We start from the raw sequence: 21,617 nt of genomic DNA on the forward strand, positions 1-21,617 counted from the left end.
TTTATATTTTAAATATTTTTTTTATAAAAAAAATTTTCCCGCATCAATCACATCATTCATGACTGGTTAGCATTTTCATTTTCCTTACCAGGAAATGGAAAATATAAAAAGTTGAAAGGCATGGCCAATAATGCATTGAAATAATCAATCTGAGCAAGTGACACTAATGTTATGGTGCTTTCACCACTGTAGCATGGGGCAGTTTTGTTTTTATATTTGTCTTGTTATTACAAGGACACTCTTCTGGTTAAAAAGGAAAAAAATAGTGAAGCTTTGGTTTCGGGAACTCCATTGATTAGAGTTTAGAAATTTCTTCTCGGGGTTCTCAACTTATTGCTACAGTAATGAGCCCCGCAATGTGCGTGCTCTTCGCCGCAAAGGTCGCCCGGTGCAGTCGCCGGTGAGTAGGCTCAGAGACCGGTACGAATATTCTTTAGAAACATCTATTCATTTTCTTAAAGTCTGTCGTATTCCTTCTTTGCTACATTAATTTCTCTTGCGTGCATCAAGTGGGATACACTTGGAAAAATAAATAACCGGAAAGAGCGGATGCTTTAAGTTAAATTCCCTTTAATTCAATAGTATTAGAGTCGTATTCAAAAATTGTGACATCAATTATCAGTGAGAGTCTAATGAAAAAATAAGGGGACAATTTTCATCATCTTCAGCCAAAGAAAAAGTTATCTCCCATTTCCATTCAATTTGCAATTACATATTTACATTGATCCATTTGGTATCATGAACAGAGTTTTGGCAAGGATCTAACTTTGCCTGAATTACATAATCTTCGTTTAGTTACATTTGGCATCTGGGGCTGCATCACTGGGCAAAGCTTCTCCAGTTCTGCTACTCTACGCTGCCTTCGTTGCAAGTGCATTCCAGTTTCTCTTGAATGTTCATGCTTTCTTTCAAAAGGAAGGACTGGCTCTTTAGTGTCTTCTCCACAGCTCATATTTTTATTAGTAGAGCTGCAAAATCGAATTTCATCTACCCTTTTGAGGGAGTACAAGTAATTGCTAATTGAGCTACTGTGCTTGGATTGCTGACCTATGAAAACTTCTGATGATGTACTTGATGGAAACTTGGAGTTTTGAGCTAGGTGTTGTAAAGTTTCGGCTGAGAGTTTCTCATGATTCAGTCCACAACATAACCTCATCTTTTCCTCTTCACATAATTGAGTGTGAACCTGTGGAGAACTAGCTAGCATCAATGGTTTCGTCTCAAATTAACAAGCACATGCAGATGCTACTGCAAAGAGAAAAGCTTTATATGAAACGAACCAGCATACCTCAAGATATAGGTCAACGGCTTGGTAGAGTCTGTCACCAGATTCTCTTGCAGAATCTGGAAGCACCGATACTAATGCTCCAAATGCGGAAGGCTTCAGAAGAAAATCTGGTGCTACTTCCACAAGGTACGAATCCATCAAGCTACCAACCTTTTTCAATTGACTTGGGGTCATCCAACCTTGACGGAGATATGCTTCTGCAAGCCTCAAAACCAAATTCACGTCATACATATAGTGCTTCCTAGGTGGAGATGGAACAAGCAGATGATCCAAAGTTGCTTGATCTAACTGTGAACTTATCAGTCTCTCCAACTTGATTTTGTAGCATTTGCTTATTCTTTTCAAACTTGAGACGATTCGAAGAACATCAAATAAGCCCTTGCAAGAAAGACAGCTCCTATCAAGTAACAAAAGGAGACTGATTACCTTCTCCATGATTTGGCGCTTCTCAGCCAGTCCAGTGCTGAGAAGTCTTGCTTTCAGGTAAAAAATGAGGAACTTAAAAATGCTAGCGTGGTCTAATTTCTGGGATGCCATCATCCTTATCACTTTGTCGAGCAAAATGATATTCAAGAACAAGAGACCTTCAAACCACCAACTTGCTGGGGAGCAGTTGTTTCTCGTACTACAAGTGCTGCTTATGTCAGAGGAAAACTGACAACTGAAATTCTCTGAGGAACATCTGAATGGGCTTGCAACAGTAGGCAAAGCAACCCTTCCTATAAGGGAATCCAATAATTTATCAAGGACAAATGAAGAATTTGCTGCAGGAAATAAATCTTGGCATTGTTTTAGAGCCACTAGGAGCTCAGACCAAGTCCAATGATTAATCCCCCTAAGAGATTTTTCTGTTTGGTCTACTAAGTTGGTTGTTGCAGAGCTATTACTGCCCATTTCCATGAAATAAGCAGCACAGTTCAGTAGGACTGTATTTGAGGGAGTTATCTCAATTGCGCCATTATTGTAGCAAAACCTTGCCACGAGCTCAAAACCACTGGCACCTCCAGGAAAGTCTTGAAATACCACTTTTAGTAGTCTTGCGCGATCCGTCAATTTACCGAATAATTTCCTGAATCTTCCTGAGAAACATGCGAGGACTTTCTGCAAGAAGTTGAAAGAAAATACTCAACAAATTAATTTAATAAATAAACATTGAAAGGAATAACATCAATGATCAAAATGAAGAAGAAAAAAAAAAGCATTGAATAGCAAAATACCCAGTTCAAATAATAAATGCTTTAAATGCATCAAACATAAATATAAAATTCCATTGAAGAAAATTGGAGAATCTTGCACTCAAATAGAAAATTTGGCAAGAAGTTGCTGTCAACAATAAATTTCCGGAGGTGCTTGGAAGGAGAAAAAGAGGGGTGAGAAGAATAGTTTTTGTGAACAGGAAACATCAAGACAAGGACCACTCCATAGTACAATAGGTTCAAATTAAATGGGAGGCAGAGTAGGCATTTATTGAGCTTCAACAGAAGGTGCCCAATTAAATTAGAGGCAGAGTCGGCATTTATTGAGCATAATAATATAAGGGAAATGGTACGAAGCAGGCAAAACAGAAGTGAGGTAAGTGGCAGGGAAGGCAGTGTAAGAGTAGCACTACCTTGTCCACCACGAAAATCTCATCGCCATTGACCTCTACTTCAAGCTCACAGCCAACTTCCATTTGTTCAAATCCAAAGTTCATGCAACTGAAAAGTTTCTTTTGCCTGAAAGAGAAGAACTTTTCAGTTTTGATCCAAAAGGGGTAATCGAAAATATGAAGGGTAATAAGAGAAAAGGCAGAAAGTGGTACCTTTAAATCTGCTGTTGCTTGGTCAACGTGCACAGAGAGAAGAGGCAGTGTTTTTAAATACTTCATCAAAAGGAGATAGCAGACAATTTCAAGGAAATGGGAACTGAAATATAGAACTAAGACAGTCATGGGAAAAGCTTTTTCAACAGTCAAATACATAAAATAATGTTTGAAAGAAAAAGCTGTGTAAAGACTCTCATTAAATGCAAACTGAAAAACGATGGGAGCTGTAATGAACGATTCTTGGGACATTTCTCTTTCTTTTTTTTGGCCTTTGTTGCTGCACAAACATTTTTGCCAGTGGCATCGTAGATTGGAGAAGCTCAGAACCGGATTATTTCTCTGATTCTGACTTTCCTTATTTTATTATTATTATTTTTTTTTTTTTAAAAAGCATGTGATAATTTTACTTGACCTGATGGCTTTTCTTTGCCTTTTCCGTTACTTCTGCCGCCAATTTTTGTAGTGGCTTGACCCCAAGAAGCAATAGGCCTTGGTGGAATGGAATGCTGGATCCCACTAAAACTACGGATGGCCACGGGCTTGTCTGGGCTCGATTAGGCTGAAATCGAGCTGGAAATAGAAAGGAGGCCGATTATGATTCTTCCCCTATTAAATATGAACTGAATCAGAACTAAAATCGAGTTTAACACGATGGCTCAGTTCGAATCGTTAACATTTTTAAAAGGCAAAGATAACGGCTTAACGCTCATGAACACGAGTCGTCATTAAGAAACCACCATAAAATAGACTTCCTTGCACCATAAAGTAGTGCTACAAATGACTCAATTTTCAATTTATAAATAGGCAACACAGACCACTCTCTCTCTACTAAAAAAATGAGGAATACAGTTATCAAGAGAGATTAACAAAAAGGGCATATGGGTTTACAAAGTAAATATGTAATCAGCTGAAGCATTCTACTCGATTTCAAATGGCCATCTATTAGCTGAAGATAACTGAGGGCACACTCATTTGCTCAACAGCTTGCTTTTAACCAAAGCTTCAGTATCAGAGGCACAATCCTCTTACCACCAGATGCCTTATTGGCCACAACACCACTCAGAATTTAGTAGCCATTTATCTGAGGCCTTGGTGTTGGGCCCATTAGCCGTGAAAAAGGCACCTGGGTCTTGCCATGGAGGCCCCTTTGGCCAGAATATCGATCAGCTGTTTTTGGATCCGAGAAAGATTTTGAGAATGCTTGGGCAAGCTCCAAGGCTGAAGCTGTTTTTCCATAGCGCAAACCAGTAGCATCAGGTGAGGCTGGTTTTGGTTGCTCAACTGGCTTACGCCAGGTCTCAGGTGAAGGAGGCCTCCCCTGCTGCAATTGCGGCTGCTGCTGCCTCTCAGTCTCCCTGCTGTTCCTCCAGTTCTCATTTCGCCAATTCCTCCTCTGTTTATCAACTCTCTCAATGTCGACTTGCTGATCTTTCCTCTCAATTTTCTTTCCAGTCCTTTGATCTGGAGGAATATTGTCAGTCCTTTCACCATGTTGAATAGGAACTGCATGCTCAGGAACTCTTTCAGTCCTGGAAAGATTATGCTTGACCCTTCATGTATCATGGCAATTGACAGGGAAAAAAAATTCAAATTTCAATCATCCAATGAAAGGAAGCAACCTAAGTAAAAATATAACAAAGTTAAATAGACAACCACTACCTATCTGGATGCTGACCCATGCCATGGTTTCTAATAGCAGCATTGTCAATTCCTCGCTCCTTCAGAACCTAAGAAGTGGGATCACAACCGACATAAATCTTGGAGAAAGAGGAAGAAACATAAAATAGGGTTAACAACTACCGACCCACCACCACCACCACCCCCCCCCCCCCCCAACCCACCCCAAACCCAACCCCCTCTGCTCCTCCTACTCCCTCCCTCCCTCCCTCTTGCAAGGGGTAGAGGTTTGCGCTAAAAAAAAAATCCATTTAAATGGTCAACGAGAAGTGACAAATCTTTATTGATAGTCTGAAAATCTATCTCACAATTTGCCCATGAGCTCCGAAATATAGATAAAACAAATCTGCTTACCACTTCACGAGGCCGAGCACCACCAAATAATGCAAACCTGCATCAACCAAAGATGATGAGCAATTGCTCATACATACCAATGACAGGCATTAAATGCAACAAAGTAAAACTAAAGAAAACAAAACTTCAAGCCAATATGTCACTTATGGAAGATGAACAGGGAGGCAAAATGGCCTAAGCCATTCATAGTCCATACTGAGTAGCATTTAGCTTGGTCATATTAATGCATTTGCCAATCTTGGATCAAGTTTGAGTTAAGCTAAATAGAAGCTACTTAATTTTGGCTCAAATGACAGCTTAAGAAAAATTAAGTTGCTAAACAAGGCACACAATTGGCATCTCCTCTGTTTTCATTGGAGAGATGGCTCATCTGTATTATTGGTTTTATGAGCTGACACGCTTTTGCAGATTACTGACCACATTGCCTTGTTTGAACGTGTCACTGACTTTTGTATAAATAGGATTCAACTTTATAAAGTCATCAAATAAGGTATTGATTTGAAGTTTGAAAATTTGAAAAATTGAAAAGCTTGAAAAATATTTCCTTCACAACTTAACACTGTCCCTAAGATCAGTGTCGTTGTTGCAAAGTTCACCCGTGTTTTGAGCAGCCACCAACTTGTTGAACATTTTCACTTTGGTCTTGAATTTTTAGGACTGAAGAAAAAGGAAAAGCCAGTTTTATACAAACAGCTGCTCATGAAAAGTTGTTCATGTGCAGTCATGGACATGAAGCACAACAAAAAAACTTTGTTTTCATTTTAGAAGATAGACACAAGATTAAGCAGTCAACAGATCCTCACAAGATTAAGCAGTCAACAGATACTCAAATTATTATCTACAAGAAGGAATCAGAAGCCATGTTATCCAGTAGAACAAAACCATGGGAAACTAATTACACAATTTCCAATTGATATGGTCAGATACAGACATAGGCCATAAGAACCAATATCACTCTAAAATTAACAGTTTCTACATCCCACCAGAAGAATGGAATTATCTTCAGTTTCCAGGAGGAGGGCTTTGCATGAGAGCCTCATGGTGTCAAACTCCCCCAGTCCCTCAATTCTCTCTCACAAATATTTTCGCTTTATCACCAATTAATGCAAGATATACAAAATACAGCACAATTTTTTACTATTTCAGCATTGCTTACTTTTAGAAATTTGGTAAGAATTTCAGGCCATTTCAATTACAATCAAACCTTTCATCTGCCAAAGAACAGTATTTGAGCTTAAAGTGGATACAAAAATAAATTAACTTGGAATGGATTTCAATCAACACAAACTTTCCCTAAAACATAAACCAAGTCATTTTGCATAAGAAGCTACGAACAAGAAACATAACTTGAATAAAAGATAATTAAACAAGCAGCTTTGTACAGATTATAATATATTAGAAAGGGTGTCGCCTGATATATTGTGATATTTTACTTGTATGAGAAGGAAATGGTAGCAATAATTCAGAAGTTCCACTAATATCTAACAATTTTATGCCACTAATCCTTTAAATGCATTCATATTTTATTAAAATAAGTAAAAATTGCATAAACCATCAAAAAGTAGAAATAATTCAAAAGTTCCAAATGAAATTCCAACCTTCCCATTTCTGTGTTCCCTTCAGATTGTTCAACAGGTTGCGACCGTGACTTCAAATTCAATTTTGGACGCTCTATCACCTGATACTCACTCTCCAAATTAGCTAAACCAGAATTTGCAGCATTGACACTTCCATGCAATTCGCTAGTTTCAACATGACCATTGGCAGAGTTACTCAGCTGTTGGTATCCCTGCATTCAACCAAATAATAGGATTAAGTGTAATTATGCCAAAACGGACTTAAAAGAGAATCCTTTAGGATATTCACAATGTCAACCTGCTTGTGATCAACAGTAGGTGGTTCCAAATTTTCCAATGGCTTTGTTCTTGGAAGCAACTTCACCTTAGGCCGTTCAGATGATTCAGACTGCACCGGGGATAACAATTCAGTCCTACTAAATCTGACATCAGTATATGGTGGTTGAACCCTTTCACCATGCATTGACAGGTTCCTGTCTCTCAATTCTGAATATGAACCAACCCTGGTCTTTTCATGATCAACGTACTCCCTTTTGCCGTTTTGAACCCCATCCTGAAGAGCCATACCCCTTTCTACATGCCTTGCCAATGTCACATCAGGATATTCACTCCCACCCACTGCATCCATCCTATTGTATGCATACCCATCATGGCCTATGGAGGCTACACTCTTTTCTGTTTCCAAATGCTCAATGACCTCATCATCTGTCTGATGGTGAATAGAATGCTTTGTCTGCCATCTGCCTGAAGACACCTTTTCAAGAGCACTTGCAAGGGCTAACTTTGAGACAGCACTTGCACCTGACCACGCGGATTGCACTGGCTCATTAACACCCACCACCACCTCCTTCCTGGCTGCCCATACATTTGGGTGTGACCCTCCAACGCTGTGCCCAGTATTACCCCCTACATTCTGCAGACTCGCCCCCACATAAGCCCCATCGCTAACCCTCCCTGAGTACGAACTTGCAAACTGCACCCCTGAAGCTGAAGCTGAAACTGACACCCTCCCACTCAACACAGGCTCCGGCTTGAGCTCTATCTTACTGGGTGGAACACGAAAGCTCTCATCACCCACTGTCCGGCGTGCAGCCGAAACACCATCTAAAGGCTTGCGTTCGTCCTCATCGAAATGACGGCCTATCTGTGTTGTATGACTGAGAAAAGGGGTTTTATCATCGAAATGCCTAGTGGCAGGGGACGAATTAGGCCTGGCACGGTGATCGGGACGACCCATTGACCCTCCCCATGAATTTGGACGGTCGTAACCAGAGCACTCCGAAGACCTAACAATTCTAAACAAAAACCACGAAAATTAATTTGATTTTTGCAACTTACAGATCTAATGTTCACAGTTGGTCATGATTAATAGAATTTGAAGCAAATTGAGCATATTTTAATCATATAACTAAAGCCCAGATCTGGAATTACTCGAAACGTTATCAAATAATGAAAAAATCGAATTAAAAGAGAAAAACGTGAATAAAAAAAAAAAGGTGATAAATTGAAACAAGGGCAAGAATTGGGACTTACACACCAGGAGCAGAAGGAAGAGGGAGATCAGTTGGGATAGAACCGCCATGAAAGTCCTTGAGAGTCATAGTATTGCCACTGAAAGCCTTCTTCTTCGACATTCTCTCTGTGTTTCTATGTATATCTCTCCCTCCCCTGTATGAGTATATGCGCGTACGCAGAGATTCAAACACGTTAACGCAAAATCTGATTAGACATCTGTGCGCACAGAGAGAAAGGGAGAGAGAGAGAGAGAGAGAGAGAGAGAGAAGAAGAGAACAGCGATATCTCGAGAGAGCTGAGAAAAGCACAAGCCTTTGAAGTTTGTCCTCTTGTTCGCGTACTTTCTACTGCTTCTCTACCGTAAGGTATCGCCCTGTAGGGCTTTTGCGATTGCGATAGTGCCCCTAATTAATTTTAGAGTTTATTATATTTGTCTCTATTTTTATTTTATTACTATAAAATTTCTAAATTTAAAAAATATTATATAAAAATTTCTCATGTCTATTTATCAATTTAATACGTGATAATTTCATATTATAAAATAAAAAAGTTAAATTTATTTTATAAATTTCAGAATTTTAATTATTATAAATATAATTTTTAGACATAAAATAATAAAATTTTAATTGCTGTGATTATAATTTTTAGGCATGAAATTACAATGTTTTAATTGTTGTATGATTCTTTCTAATCCAATCAGATTATTCAACATAATTTTTTAAATTTATTTTAAGAAAAAGTTTAAAAAATAATATTAATATGATAAATATATAAAATTGACATGATAAATTTCATATTTATTATGTGCCGTCACATTAATATCATTTAATAATAATTAATAATTTGAAATATATTTATTATGGAGAAAAATATATCTTATTAAATTGATAAAATTAAACTTGTGTCAAAGCTTAAAACTTATGTTTTTTTTTTATTTTATTTTATTTATTATCTTCTTTGATTTTAGAACTCAAAAACTTGGCTCAGAATACCTATATACATAAATAAATAATAAAAGAAATTGTGAAAATGTAAAATAAATTCTAAATATTGTTGGCAAAATTGAAAATTGAAGAGATAGAACAACTTTAGTGCGATATAAAAAATTAAAGCTGAAAGTATAATTAAATTATCAAGTAATATTACAAAACTAAAATTGAAAAATATATCGTGAATAAATTATATTATGTTTAAAATACTTTATAATCTAAATTTAAATAAAAAAAATTAGATTAATTATAATAGTAATTAACTATAATAAGTGCAATATAAAATGAGATAACTTTAAGATTTTATATAATTTAAATATCATTGTTATAAAATATAATGGCAGCTCAGGTGATTTGGCGAAGCATTGTTTCATTTATTTTCTTCCATGACTTGATTATCATGTGTCCATAGCTAAGTCCTCTGAAACATTGATTTCTCGCATATGACATACTATCGATGAAGCAGCATATATCCTCTCTCTCTTGTTCTGCCTGTTTACGCCATTGAAAAATAGTTCATATAAGGAAAATATATGTTGGAGAATTTTCTGTGTCGCAAAAGGAGTAGTAATTACCACTGAAGTTCATGGATTGAGTCCATGGTGAACCAACCAATATACATTTTGTTATTGGTGCATCATGAGACAAGAAATTTACAAATCAGATAATCTGCGAATGTCCAAATCCCATGTGCAGTTAAAAAATACTCCATTAAAAAGATTTTTGGAAGTGACCGCATTCTGCAGAAAGATAAGAGATCTTGAGTCATCATGTTTAATTATAGTGCAAGAAGTGTTCAAGTTGAGACTATATAAGATCAGGTACTATTATCCAATGAGGGATGTAGATATAAAAGTGTGCACATATTGACATGAACAAAGATAAGATATAAGACAGAATTACTGGCCTAGTAAATATACTAAATAAGATATGACAAAAAGTAAAAACTGGCCTTACTAACATTCATTTCAGGGTTAGCAAATTACTACAAAGCCAGGGAGGAGGGCTTTGGGATTTAGTAGATACAGTTCCTCAATATTAGAATATTGACCAACTTTCCCAGCCAATGAGTCAAAGCCTGGTTGGCCTGCCATTTCTTGAAATTTCTCCAGAGGTTTATGAACCCTCCCAGCAATAACTCTGCATACCAACAAAGCCTTTCTTGCAGCCGAATGATTGTCTTGGCTAAGTTCAAAACACTCCATGGCTCTTCCACTGGTGGAAGCAGTAAAATACCAACACAACCTTGAAGGTCTTTCTCGGAGAACCCATGTCTCAAAATTTGGCAAACACCACATTTCTCCAATGTAAAGAGGCTAGAAGAGCCATTCAGGCCAAGAGAACAAGCAATGGCTATTCCATGGAACCTTAAGAGCTCATTTCCATCAGCAAGACAGCGTGGGTGTCTTGTGGGCAGCTTACAAGCTTTGATCTTCACCATTTCTCTACGTTCTTCAAATTGAGCAACGGTGATTTGCATGCTGTGGACCTTGAGAACCCTTTCTATATGGATAGAGTTGACCTCACATTTTAGCCATCTTGCTCTGCAGATTATTTCTGCTATCTTTCTAGATAAGTCGCCTTCTACAAGTTCAGTAACTGTGCAAGGAGAATGACATTTGAGTTTCCTTTGACCAATTTAGACTATGAAATCAAATAAAAAGAAAAATATATTAAGGGAAACGACAATAAACTGAATAATAACAATGCAGTGACAATTCATAAAACAGAATCTTTTTTGGCTTCAAATAGCTGAATATCACTAAAAGCCAGTTTGTTTAATCTCGAGAATTCAACAAAGTACTAGAAGACAATAAAGACTATTTATTTCATACATTAATTATCATAATGACTCTTACTAATCAATTATTTACTCGTTTTTTCTAAATTTTCTCATTCAATTATCTAGATCATGGATTTCTTCATACAGAACGCAAATGCAGGAGTTAAAGCCCATGGCTTTCAAGAACATTCGTTACATGTAAAGAATCTGAAAACAGACTAATTCTTGGCTATGCACAACAAAATATTGGATTTAGGAATTTTACCAGCATGTTAGGAGAGACGATGTGTTTCAACAATCTCCAATGTCTTTAACCTCTCGCAACATTTTTTGCAAATTAGAGCTGAGGAAGCGGAAAATTTTTTATCAACAGAACTCTTGTGCTTGGAAGACGTACCAATGCTAGTGCCACAGCCAAAAAAAGGAGAATCACCATGTATCTTTCTTGAAAGGCTATTTTACCTTCTGGTGTTATAATGGGAAGCCATTTCATGGCCTCCAGGGACAGGTGTTCCTGGGTTAACGGTACCCACGAAAGTAGAAGAGAACCCTTGCCACCGCTATTGCCACCGAACCCAGTAATCTTTAGTTCACATGTGGACTTGCTAAGGACTACCTCGTGGGTTATGTGGTTAATGAAATCACTGCTCTCCAGAGATCTTGGACTGCAACTTGGTGGCTTCTCTATGTGTCTCTTGCTTCCATGAATTACGTCTCTTAAATTTGACTCGGATCTCGAGCAGCCAAATCCGCATGACTTTCTTGTCTGAACGTTGTTCAGATAGCTCCTGGCCTTTGGATCGTGCACATCAGATGGCTGTGATTTGCAATGCAATGATCTCTTCAGAGAAAACCAAAAAGCAGGCATTATTTCTATTCTTTATTCTCTTTCGGCTCCCTTTTGCTTCTGATCTTTATATAATACTCGAAAGGCTCTGCATGGAGCACTCAAACTTCCAAGTCAAAATCAAGGGAAGGCAACCATTTCTATTCTCCTGGACAAGTTGTTTCTCTTTTAGTGCTCTACGCCCTATTTTTGCACCTTGTTTCCTTTGTTGAACCAACCATAGTAACAGTGGCAAGTCCAGGAAGATATGTTATCATTGAATTAGCTCATCAGTTAATTTTTCACCTTTTCACTTCTTGTTGTCTTATGCAGAGAAATTAGATTTAGTTCTTTGCCAAAGCGTGACAGGCGGCACTAGTTAAGACATGACTTACTCCTTTAACCTTTAATTTAAGTCACGTTCACAGACATGTCCATAATTTCCATATTCCATGACACTACTATAAGCCAACCTGCAGCAGAAGTTCATCATTATACACCCAATGAATTCCAGCAACACCCACCTGATCATGTTCCGATAGGGATCATGCACATGATCATGACTTTGAGAATGTGTTTACATATATTATATAACAGGTTAAAAATTAAAATAGTTTAATTACTCCTTAACCGGTGCCTAAACACACTCGTTAGAATTCTCAGTATAAAAGTCACAAAATTACAATGGCCTCACAGCCAGTTGACTTCCAACAAGGAATAAGTATCACTACAAATCAACATTGCAGAACAGAGAATATCAGGTACTTTAAGCGTTATTAGTTCAAACATCACAAAACTACAGCAGTAGCATAACCGGTTGACTTCCAACGAGGTATAGTCAGCACTCACCACAGAACGACAATTCAGTACAGAAAAAAATATTGTGAAGCAACGAAAGAAGCATTTCTTTTACTCAAGTTGTGACCCCAGAGGCACTCTAGACCAACTACTTGAGAGTGATCCACGAAGAGGTTCGCTTGAGAAAACAGGCCATTAACAATGATGTCATGAATGCACAAGGCAAGTACAGTAATGGAAGAGTATTTATATCCTGGGACCACAGCGTTTGATAAATCACTCTGCAGCGCTGGATGCTTCAAACATGGTTTTCTCGAGACCAAGTCTTCCAATCATCTTTGCAATTCCGTCTGCCCTCAGAGACTCAGTATCTTTGCAGACATCCAGACTCCAAGAATCTCTCAGCCCTTCTAATCAAGAGATCTACTTCAATGAGTTCTGTGAAAAAGCTCCTTGTTATAAGGACAGATGCAATTCTCCTCCCTCAATTATGTCACTATTAAGCAGTGATAAGCTGTCAACTATGGTTAAACCTTAAAAGACTGTTCTAATGAAGTTCGTAGCCACCTATTTACCAGCGTATCTGCTAGCCTTTCTACAAAACAGGGTTGGATTATAATATATTTTGACTTGTGGTGGTTATAGTTCATTTGCAAGGATCAGGCCAAAGTCCAAATTTCATACTGAAATGCACTTTAAGTTGGAAAAACTAAATGATTATAGCAGTAAAAAGAGGCCTTTGAATGATAGAAAAGGAGTTTCATCAACTTTACTGTGGTTATCCATTCAATGTCCTCAAGGTTTGGAAAATATTAAATACTACCATGCAAACTAATGATGTTTTTTCATGATTTATTTTCTCATTATTGAAGATCATAACGCTTGTATAATAAGTGTCACTGAGCAAATAAGGGAGTTAACACCCAACAAAAATTTAAGGGGAAAAAGAACTTGGTGTTCTAACTTAAAATAAGGTACAACTCATCTTTTGAAATTCAGGCTTACAAATTTATCAGTAGTTTGCAAAGTGAGGACAATCCATAAGTGACAATATCACAATAAACGAATGCAGGATTTCTTCAATAAAGCTTGTATAATACGTATGACTCAGCAAATAAGGGAGTTAACACCCATCAAAAATTTAAAGGGAAAAAGAACTTTTTGAATTGTGCTTCCCCACCATTTCCATCAATTCCTTAGTGATCTAACTTAAAATAAGGTATAAGTCAACTTTTGAAATTCAGGCCTACGAATTTATCAGTAGTTTGCAAAGTGAAGGCAATCCATAAGTGACAATATCACAATAACGAATGCAGGATTCCAAATGTGGCATTGCAAATTTAATTTCAGAAGGTTACTGCATTTGAAATTGTCAATTGAGTAAAATAATAGTCTCAGCACATTTTGAACTACACAACAATTTCATGGTTGATAATTGTTATATCAAAGTTCAAGGAAGCATTGCATGAAGTTTTTAATTGAGCTAGTAGAAAGGCCAATTTCAAAATATATTCTCAAGCAAACACCTAAAAATCTGTGGAATTATCCAGAATAATCATGCCCTATGTACTCCATAGAAAGGGATGCATCATCATACTAATCAGCCATTGTGCTTGGCTCGTATTTCCTTCTAAGGAAACATAGATGCTAGACAGCAAATATCTCAGCAGGAATAATTTTGTAAATAACTATATCCTAATTAGGCTCTAATTCTGATTCCTGGCACATAAGCCCCCAATGCTCTATCACCACCCGTGGAAGTATCAGACTTATTATGGCTGCAAAATTAGGCTTTGCTTTCAAGCCGCCACTCTTAATCAAGTGCACGTATCTCAAAAGGGACACGTATCTCAAAAGGGACTCTTCTGGAACTCCGAGCGACCCCACATTGAGCTTGATCCCCCATGCCTTTACATTCCCAACAGGTATCATTAGATTAAAAACTAAAATACAATCTGTACAAGACATGATAAAACTATAATACATAATCTCTCTCACATGCCATACCTCAACATATTCTTTGAAAGCGGATGGACCTTTATGAAGCAAGTGTTCAGCCCAGTCATATGTATTGACAATACATCATGTTGGTGGAGCATGTAAATCACCTCTTTGATAAAAGACCTTGGCATAAGACTGTGGGAACCTCCAGAGAACTTCAGCCGTCAACAAACTGCCCCATGGACTCTAAAATATCCTGCCAAATATTATAATAGTAGGCACACATAGTAAAGAAGATCAAGATGAATCATCTTCCTTTAGTTGTATATAGATTCTGCTTCAGTTAATTACCATGGCTACATAAAACTGCTCTCTGACCAAATTATAGCAAACAAATTGATGAAGTTCTTATTATCTGCATCAAAATCCCAATCCAGGATGGAGGAGTATTATTACATACTTCAAGTGCAAATTCAGCTAGACCTCATGAACATACAAAGAAAAATTCAGATTCGTATAAATTTGTGCATGGAAATATGAGATTCATCAATACTTTCCATTTAGCTACTGAACATATTTAAAATTCGTTGTGGGTAACGATGATAAAGTCATCATGGGCTGGTAGAATTTCTCCAGATGCCCAGCTTCCACTTTTCAAGTTCCTAAACACAATTTTTCCTCATTTTCCTCATCATTGACCCTATTACTAAAATTCTAGTTGGGATGCTTTTAAAATGCACAAATTTTAACTACCCATTCAAAGATCACAGAATTTGAACTTACTACAGTTGCAATGGCACTAGAAAAGCAAATTGTTATAACATTACAAATTGCACGAAATCACATAGCATTTCAACAGATTAGTACATCAGTTGGAATTAATTAGCAATACGATAAAATGATAAATAACATACCTGAAGGCTGAAGCATGTTCTGGCTCAAGAGATTATACTGGGGACATCGCATCTTGGTGACTCCTTATCGGCAAGGTTTCTCTGGTTTATCTTCATCGTCGTAGTCGTCGAAGGTCTTCCATCGACAATACCACGACGTCCTTTTTCCCTTGATCCTTTGTTAAATGGAATTAGTGTGATCTTTATTACTGTTTCCGGATAATGCTTATAGAAGAGAGGAAGAATATTACTCGTCTTACGTGTCATGCGCAGGGAGCGTTGGTTACGTGGGCTGGTCCAATTTCCATTCCATGTATTTATTTTATTTTATTTTAATTATGACGGTCTAATAACATCCATTTTTTTTTCTTATTTCATTTATTTTTCCTTATAGAATTCTAATCTTAGAACCCAAAAATCTCGATTATTATTTCTAGGCCATTTCTAGAAACAAAATATAAATTAACATTTTTTAATTGTAGAAAATTATATCTTACTAAAAATAGATAGATTTTTTGCCATTTTAACATATGAAATTTCATCTATTGTTATTTTAATATTATTTCGACTAATATTATTAAAAAAGTATTCAGATAGCATTCCAAATAAATAAAATCATTATTTGATTTCAAATAATTTTTTAATAATATTTATATGTAAAAAAAATCATAATTAAATTTTATCTCGAAGAGAAAGATTTATAATAGCCCGGAACAATGCAAGTTGAGAATTGAATTAAGATAACGTACTGCTCTAGCTTTGCATCGACTTATGATGTTGGTTTTTTGATGAACAGGTGAAGCATTCAAGGGCGTCGATTTTTGAGTCCAGACTGTAGAGAGACCCAAGCTTTGAAGCTTTCTGAACTCCCCACCCATGCTCCCTTGCATGTCAGAATTCAGCATGTGCCTTTTTCCACTGTAAGCCTCGGGATGAAAGAAACCATTTTGTCAAAAAAAAAAAAAAAGCAAATGTGAATGAGATCCTATTCTTTTTTCTCAAAATTGTCAAAGTACATCAAGTCAGGCAATGGTTTTGCTTGCCCACTATTGCCAAAACGTATGAGAATATTCTTTTAAAGGGCGGAAAGATTACATGAAAATCTGTGGCGGTCAACATCAGCAGGACCTTCGGGCCAGAACCAGTTCTATTAGGCAGTGACATGTGGATGTTAGGCAACACAACACCATCAGCAATGGTAACAGAACCAAGAAGTTTGGGCTCCTCGTTGTTCCTCATTGCCAGCTGAACACGCCTTGGCACAACGACTCCAAATGAACCATTCTCCTATTCCATCACAAAACAACCCTCAATTCATCAAATATAGTGTCACTTTAACCTGGTTGATATCTCTCTATCATTAACTAGTTAAAGCCCCAGCTGCTCTGGTTTAAAAACTTAACAGTGTCAATTAATTAGCATTGCATAAGAGGCCTATGCATTCACCAAGACCCTCTACTTGATATCCGCCAATATAACTACTAAAAACTAGTGTTATCTTAAAAAAAATGATGGAACTATTTCAGTAGACCAAGAGACCAAACATAACAGCAGGTAAAAAGAATGTGTCAAATTACCCACAGCAAGTGATTCACTTTTTGTGACTCATCTTGCAATTAGAAACACCTCCTCTTGAATAAGGTAACATTAGGACAGATTCTAGCATGAAATTCTTGCATTCAGAGATCCCCAAACAAGAAAAAAAAAAATTCTCTAGCACATAATGAAATGACATCTCTGAACACCCCTTTCTTATATAATATAGTGAATCACAAAGCATTATAACACAATCAACACAAACAATCAAATCACAACAAAGAATTATGGCTCAAAACAATCAAACAAAATATTCACCACCTAGAGTTAATCTTTGGCCAAGCACGTTGCTACGTCAAACAGTTTGATAGACAATTAATGACAAAAATGCCAAAGTCTAAAAAGAAAATAGATATTAGGAAGAAAAGAAATTCAGACACGTCTGGAAAGAACATAAAGGTAATAAAAAAAAAAAAAGGATTACAACATATTCCTCGAAACTATAATGTAAAGCATCCAAGCGTGGCGTCATGCAAACATTGAGAAAGGAGAGAGAGAGAAAGTAAATAACTTTGTATGACTCAAGAGTGCATAACATATTAACATGTACCCGCCTTGTCTGCTGATCAGGTTAGCAACCCAATACAAAAATAAGTTCCATACCATATGGTAAAGATATGGCAGCAAATTCTTACGTATACATGAAAATAGCTAGGATATAATATGATTTTCATTCGATAAATTAACATAAACAAATAATATAAAAACATGAGTTCTTAATTCAGCCATACACTTGAAGCAAGATTGACAAGAAACAAAGTTTATTGTATCTGGGCCATATAAATAACTTAAAATTTCCATAAACAGAAAGAAAATGAAACATAGAAAAATATATAGAATCAGCTAATACTAAAAGTTTCAGAGTCAACAAATCATAAACACAGAAACAAATAATAACCTAGTTTTACCACAAGATAAACCCAACCAAGACAGCCACAATTTATACCTTCCCAAAGCCTAACCCTGCTCAGTTTTGTAGGAAGCCAACATCAGCTTTGCCTGCTCCCTTATCAACTCATTTCGCTTCAGAAACAGCTCCAACTCACCAACATGCAACTTCCTCCATTTCTCTTCCATCTCAGCCTTTTTAGCTCCCTCCAACATATCCAGTCCCCGCTTTACCACATACTCCTCCATTCCTGCAACACTTACACTCTTATCAAACCGTACAATGTGTTTCAGAACAGAATGGCTATCCATCTCAACCTCCATCTTGTCAACCTTCTCAGTCTCCTTCTCCACATCCGCATCCAGCTCTGCCTTCATTGCAGTCACACTCTTACCTCTCTGATTATTACTGCCACTCTTCTTAGCTTTGCCATTCGATTTAACAACCAAATCCACTCCTCCCCTGATAGTTGCTTCACTACCCCATATCTTTTTTGACAAATCAAAAGACTTTTGATCATGAGCTTTAGAAAATGTCTTATCTTCACCCATTTTCCCTTTGCTCACATGGTTCTCAAACTTCTTCTTTAATCTCGAAACCTTATCTTTCAACTGGTTTAAAGAGACATCAAAGTGAAGCGATTTCTTAATGAAATCATAAAACGAGCTCATATCCTTGGCAGGGTCGACTCCTTTCTTTTCACTAAAATCAATGATGCCCTTTAGTACCGCAATCTCATCATCCTCGCTCCAGAGCCGTTGAAAAAGTTGTTTCTTCATATCCTCAGGCTTTTCAACAGCTCCATCTGATTCCGAATTCTTCTTCTTGGCCCGCTTTGAGTCCTTTGGGTCGCCATCCGTTTCACTGCCCCTCTTCACCGCCGCCGTTGATTTCCCCGCAACCTGAGTTGATGCCGATGGTTTGGATCTAGGCTTCGTTGTTTTAAGGGGAGTCTCCTCCATAAGCTTAGAAGCGATGGGCTTGACACTGGCGTCACCGGCATGATTAGCTCGGTCATCATCGGAATCGGACTCAGAATCAGACCCATCAGACTCAGACTCGGGCCCAGCTTTCTGGGTTGTAGAATCGGGCTGCTTGGGAACTGGCTTTGCCGGTTGGGTCTGTGGTGGTAGAGAAGAGGGTTTTTGTGGTTTCCCCTCTGTTTCGTCATCTTCAGATGAAGATCCCTCTGCCTCTTCTCCGTCTTCTTCTTCTTCTTCTTCTTCTTCTTCTTCTTCTCCACTGGAGCTTTCCTCTTCTTCAGAAGAAGAAGCAGCCGGTGGATCTTCGAAGGGAGTTGAACGTTTTGGGGCCATTGATTTGAACGGAGACGGAGATAGAGAAAGATAGGGATTTCAGGCAAAAAACAGTTCGAAGTTCGAACGGTTCGGAAAGGGGAGATGTCACGATGCTGAGAGAGAGAGAGAGAGAGAGAGAGAGAGAGAGAGGAATACCAAAGGGTTTAAAACAGGCCCAACTGAGAGGGCGGAAAAGAGGGGGGGCGGGGTTAGCACTCTCCGGTCGTGTAATCAATGCGTGGGCTGATATTATATGACCGCCGGATACTGAACATGCAAGACTTGCACAAGAAATACAATTAGGATCATCTAGCTTTTCGATTTTCACAGCCCAATGTACTTTCCCAGCCCTATGTAAAGCCCAGTAGGCTTCACATTTGAATTACTTGAAATATTGCTTTTTTTTTTTCAAAAAAAAAATTTTAAATCACAATGCCAAATAACTTCTTAAATATAATTATTATATATTTATTATATAAAAATATAATATATTCATTATATGTACAATAATTATGCTAAATAAATAATTATTTTATTTACATGTGTGATATACTCAAACGTGTCGAGAAATCCAAATAGAGACATCATCTTATATTACATCGTGCTGAATCTGATAAGTTGAAGTTCTCTTTGCAGAGAGAAGTGTTTTAGCAATATCACCTACGAGATACCATTCCCCTGCAACCAACAGAGCTAGCGTTGTTATATGATTCTAACCAGCTTAATGAATGTTAGCAGTATGCGACCAGGAATGTTCATTGTAATTCTTCTCTCAGAATTGTGATTATGTGGGGATTTTTCGCTACATATTGTTGTTGAAAATTAAATTACTTCATGAAAGATTGTTATGGAGTAAGAATGCATCGTTTGGCAATTAAATATACCCAAATTACTTCTTGTGTTTTGCTTCATTTGGTAATTAAATATATACACAAATTTCTGCTCCATAGAAACAACAGCAAGATGCATGTCAATTATATTCTCCTCCAACTTTACACCTTTCAAATAGCAACCGAAAGAAAGTGATTGACAAAGCTTACAATAAAATACAAGAATTCTTTTAGCCAAGCTTAGCAGGAACATCATTCAAGTTAGATAGAGTCTGAGCATAGTACTTCTCTGCCTCTGGGGTGCTCCTTTTGTTGGCTGCATGGTCCAGCTGAAAGGAGAAAAAAAAAAAAAAAAAGCCAAATTCCATCAAGAACACATGCATGACGCTACCGAAGTAACATTTAACCCAAACCCAAGAAAAACAGTTTTGTAGCTTATTTCGCTGATGGATTGAAAGAGCTTTCCAGTGAGTTCCTTGAGGGCTTTCTTCTCCCCTTTGGGTTTAGCAGAGAGAACAGTATTCAGGTCAAAACGGAGATACTCAGTTCATCACATTGGGCCAAGCCTTCTTGTCTATGAGAGGCTTCACATTCACTATGTCCTTAGCTGATTCCTTGGCCCTTGCACTATGTCCTTAGCTGATTCCTTGGCCGTTGCTGCTGCCTTAGCAGGTTCAATTGGCTGCAGGAAAAACCTCTCCTTCAATGACAGCTCCAAGTCTCTTGGCTGATCAGAATTTAAAGTCCCAGCTGCCAATGCACAAATTTTAGCCATTATAGCAGGAAATTTCGTCCAATATCTATATAGGTATAAACAACTTGTCTACACGCAGCAAGAACTGGAAATAGTGATGAACTTACGCAGTCCACCGGAGGGAGGGGGGGGTGGGCCAACCTTAATAGGTACGGCTTCAGCGAGCACAGCTTGAACAAAAGACCCAGAAGAAAAACCATCGGCAACAAGACCCAGTAGTGCCCAGCGGCTAGTTTCAGCCTCCGCCGCACAAGGCACCTGTTGTTGCTGGTGGGCTCTAATAATGAGACCAGGCCTGGAAATAGCTATCCTTGTGATGTTGCTAGGCACGTTCAATCAAGTTGAGCCATTGAATAGAAGACTGCCTTCAAGAACGGCCATTGTTTGTGCCATTTTTTTCCTCCCCCAAGTTTCAGATTTCTTTTAAGAGTTTCAAATGGTGGAATGAAGGAGATTTTGTGGAGCTATATTTTTTGTTATGTAGATTGGTCTGGGTCTGGGAAAGCACCTTATCTGCCATGTTCCCCCTGGATAAGCTGGATATGATCTTCATCAATCTTTGTTTAACACGTGTCTTCCATTTGACATGCTCGCTTCTTCTCTTTCATGGCATCTTATAACATGACACGTGGACCTGTGCGAAGATTGGTGAGGGAACCATGCACGCTAGAAAGTAATAAGGATTTCACACCAGTGCTCTCGGCCCATAGGACTGAGCCAACTTGGTTAAAACTTAAAAGTTCCAACTCATAATCCGATCCAGTTAGGTTAATTTGAGGGCCCAATTAGAAAGTATTGGCGCCCG

The 21,617-nt window shown here is 37.7% G+C and overlaps 3 protein-coding genes and 2 pseudogenes across 4 annotated transcripts; all 5 read right to left on the reverse strand.

Moving 5' to 3' along the window:
* Window positions 1–663: 663 nt before the first annotated feature.
* LOC110654948 (BTB/POZ domain-containing protein At3g22104) lies at window positions 664–3,671 on the reverse strand. Of its 2 annotated transcripts, XM_021811098.2 has the most exons (4): window positions 3,090–3,671; window positions 2,898–3,003; window positions 1,289–2,389; window positions 664–1,186 (listed from the first exon to the last, which is right to left on the reverse strand). In XM_021811098.2, the coding sequence occupies exons 2-4, from the start codon at window positions 2,979–2,981 to the stop codon at window positions 737–739; spliced, it is 1,635 nt and encodes a 544-aa protein (XP_021666790.2). In that variant the 5' UTR covers window positions 2,982–3,003; window positions 3,090–3,671; the 3' UTR covers window positions 664–736. The 2 variants fall into 2 exon arrangements, with proteins under 2 accessions (XP_021666790.2, XP_021666791.2); XM_021811099.2 differs by lacking the exons at window positions 2,898–3,003; window positions 3,090–3,671 and adding an exon at window positions 2,506–2,817.
* A 146-nt stretch (window positions 3,672–3,817) lies between these two features.
* LOC110654893 (uncharacterized) lies at window positions 3,818–8,604 on the reverse strand. Its single transcript, XM_058141256.1, has 6 exons — window positions 8,234–8,604; window positions 6,999–7,995; window positions 6,722–6,912; window positions 5,124–5,160; window positions 4,752–4,819; window positions 3,818–4,642 (listed from the first exon to the last, which is right to left on the reverse strand). Exons 1-6 carry the CDS (start codon window positions 8,332–8,334, stop codon window positions 4,159–4,161), a joined length of 1,878 nt encoding a protein of 625 aa, XP_057997239.1. The 5' UTR covers window positions 8,335–8,604; the 3' UTR covers window positions 3,818–4,158.
* Window positions 8,605–9,945: 1,341 nt separating this feature from the next.
* Window positions 9,946–14,326, reverse strand: LOC110654949 (uncharacterized; annotated as a pseudogene).
* A 2,093-nt stretch (window positions 14,327–16,419) lies between these two features.
* Window positions 16,420–19,485, reverse strand: LOC110654950 (probable transcription factor At1g11510). Its single transcript, XM_021811101.2, has 2 exons — window positions 17,988–19,485; window positions 16,420–16,732 (listed from the first exon to the last, which is right to left on the reverse strand). Exon 1 carries the CDS (start codon window positions 19,244–19,246, stop codon window positions 17,999–18,001), a length of 1,248 nt encoding a protein of 415 aa, XP_021666793.2. The 5' UTR covers window positions 19,247–19,485; the 3' UTR covers window positions 16,420–16,732; window positions 17,988–17,998.
* Window positions 19,486–20,175: 690 nt separating this feature from the next.
* Window positions 20,176–21,344, reverse strand: LOC110654953 (oxygen-evolving enhancer protein 3-2, chloroplastic-like; annotated as a pseudogene).
* Between the last annotated feature and the right edge of the window lie 273 nt (window positions 21,345–21,617).

The sequence above is a fragment of the Hevea brasiliensis genome, chromosome 18 (genome assembly GCF_030052815.1).
Source record: "Hevea brasiliensis isolate MT/VB/25A 57/8 chromosome 18, ASM3005281v1, whole genome shotgun sequence".
Classification (NCBI taxonomy): domain Eukaryota; kingdom Viridiplantae; phylum Streptophyta; class Magnoliopsida; order Malpighiales; family Euphorbiaceae; genus Hevea; species Hevea brasiliensis.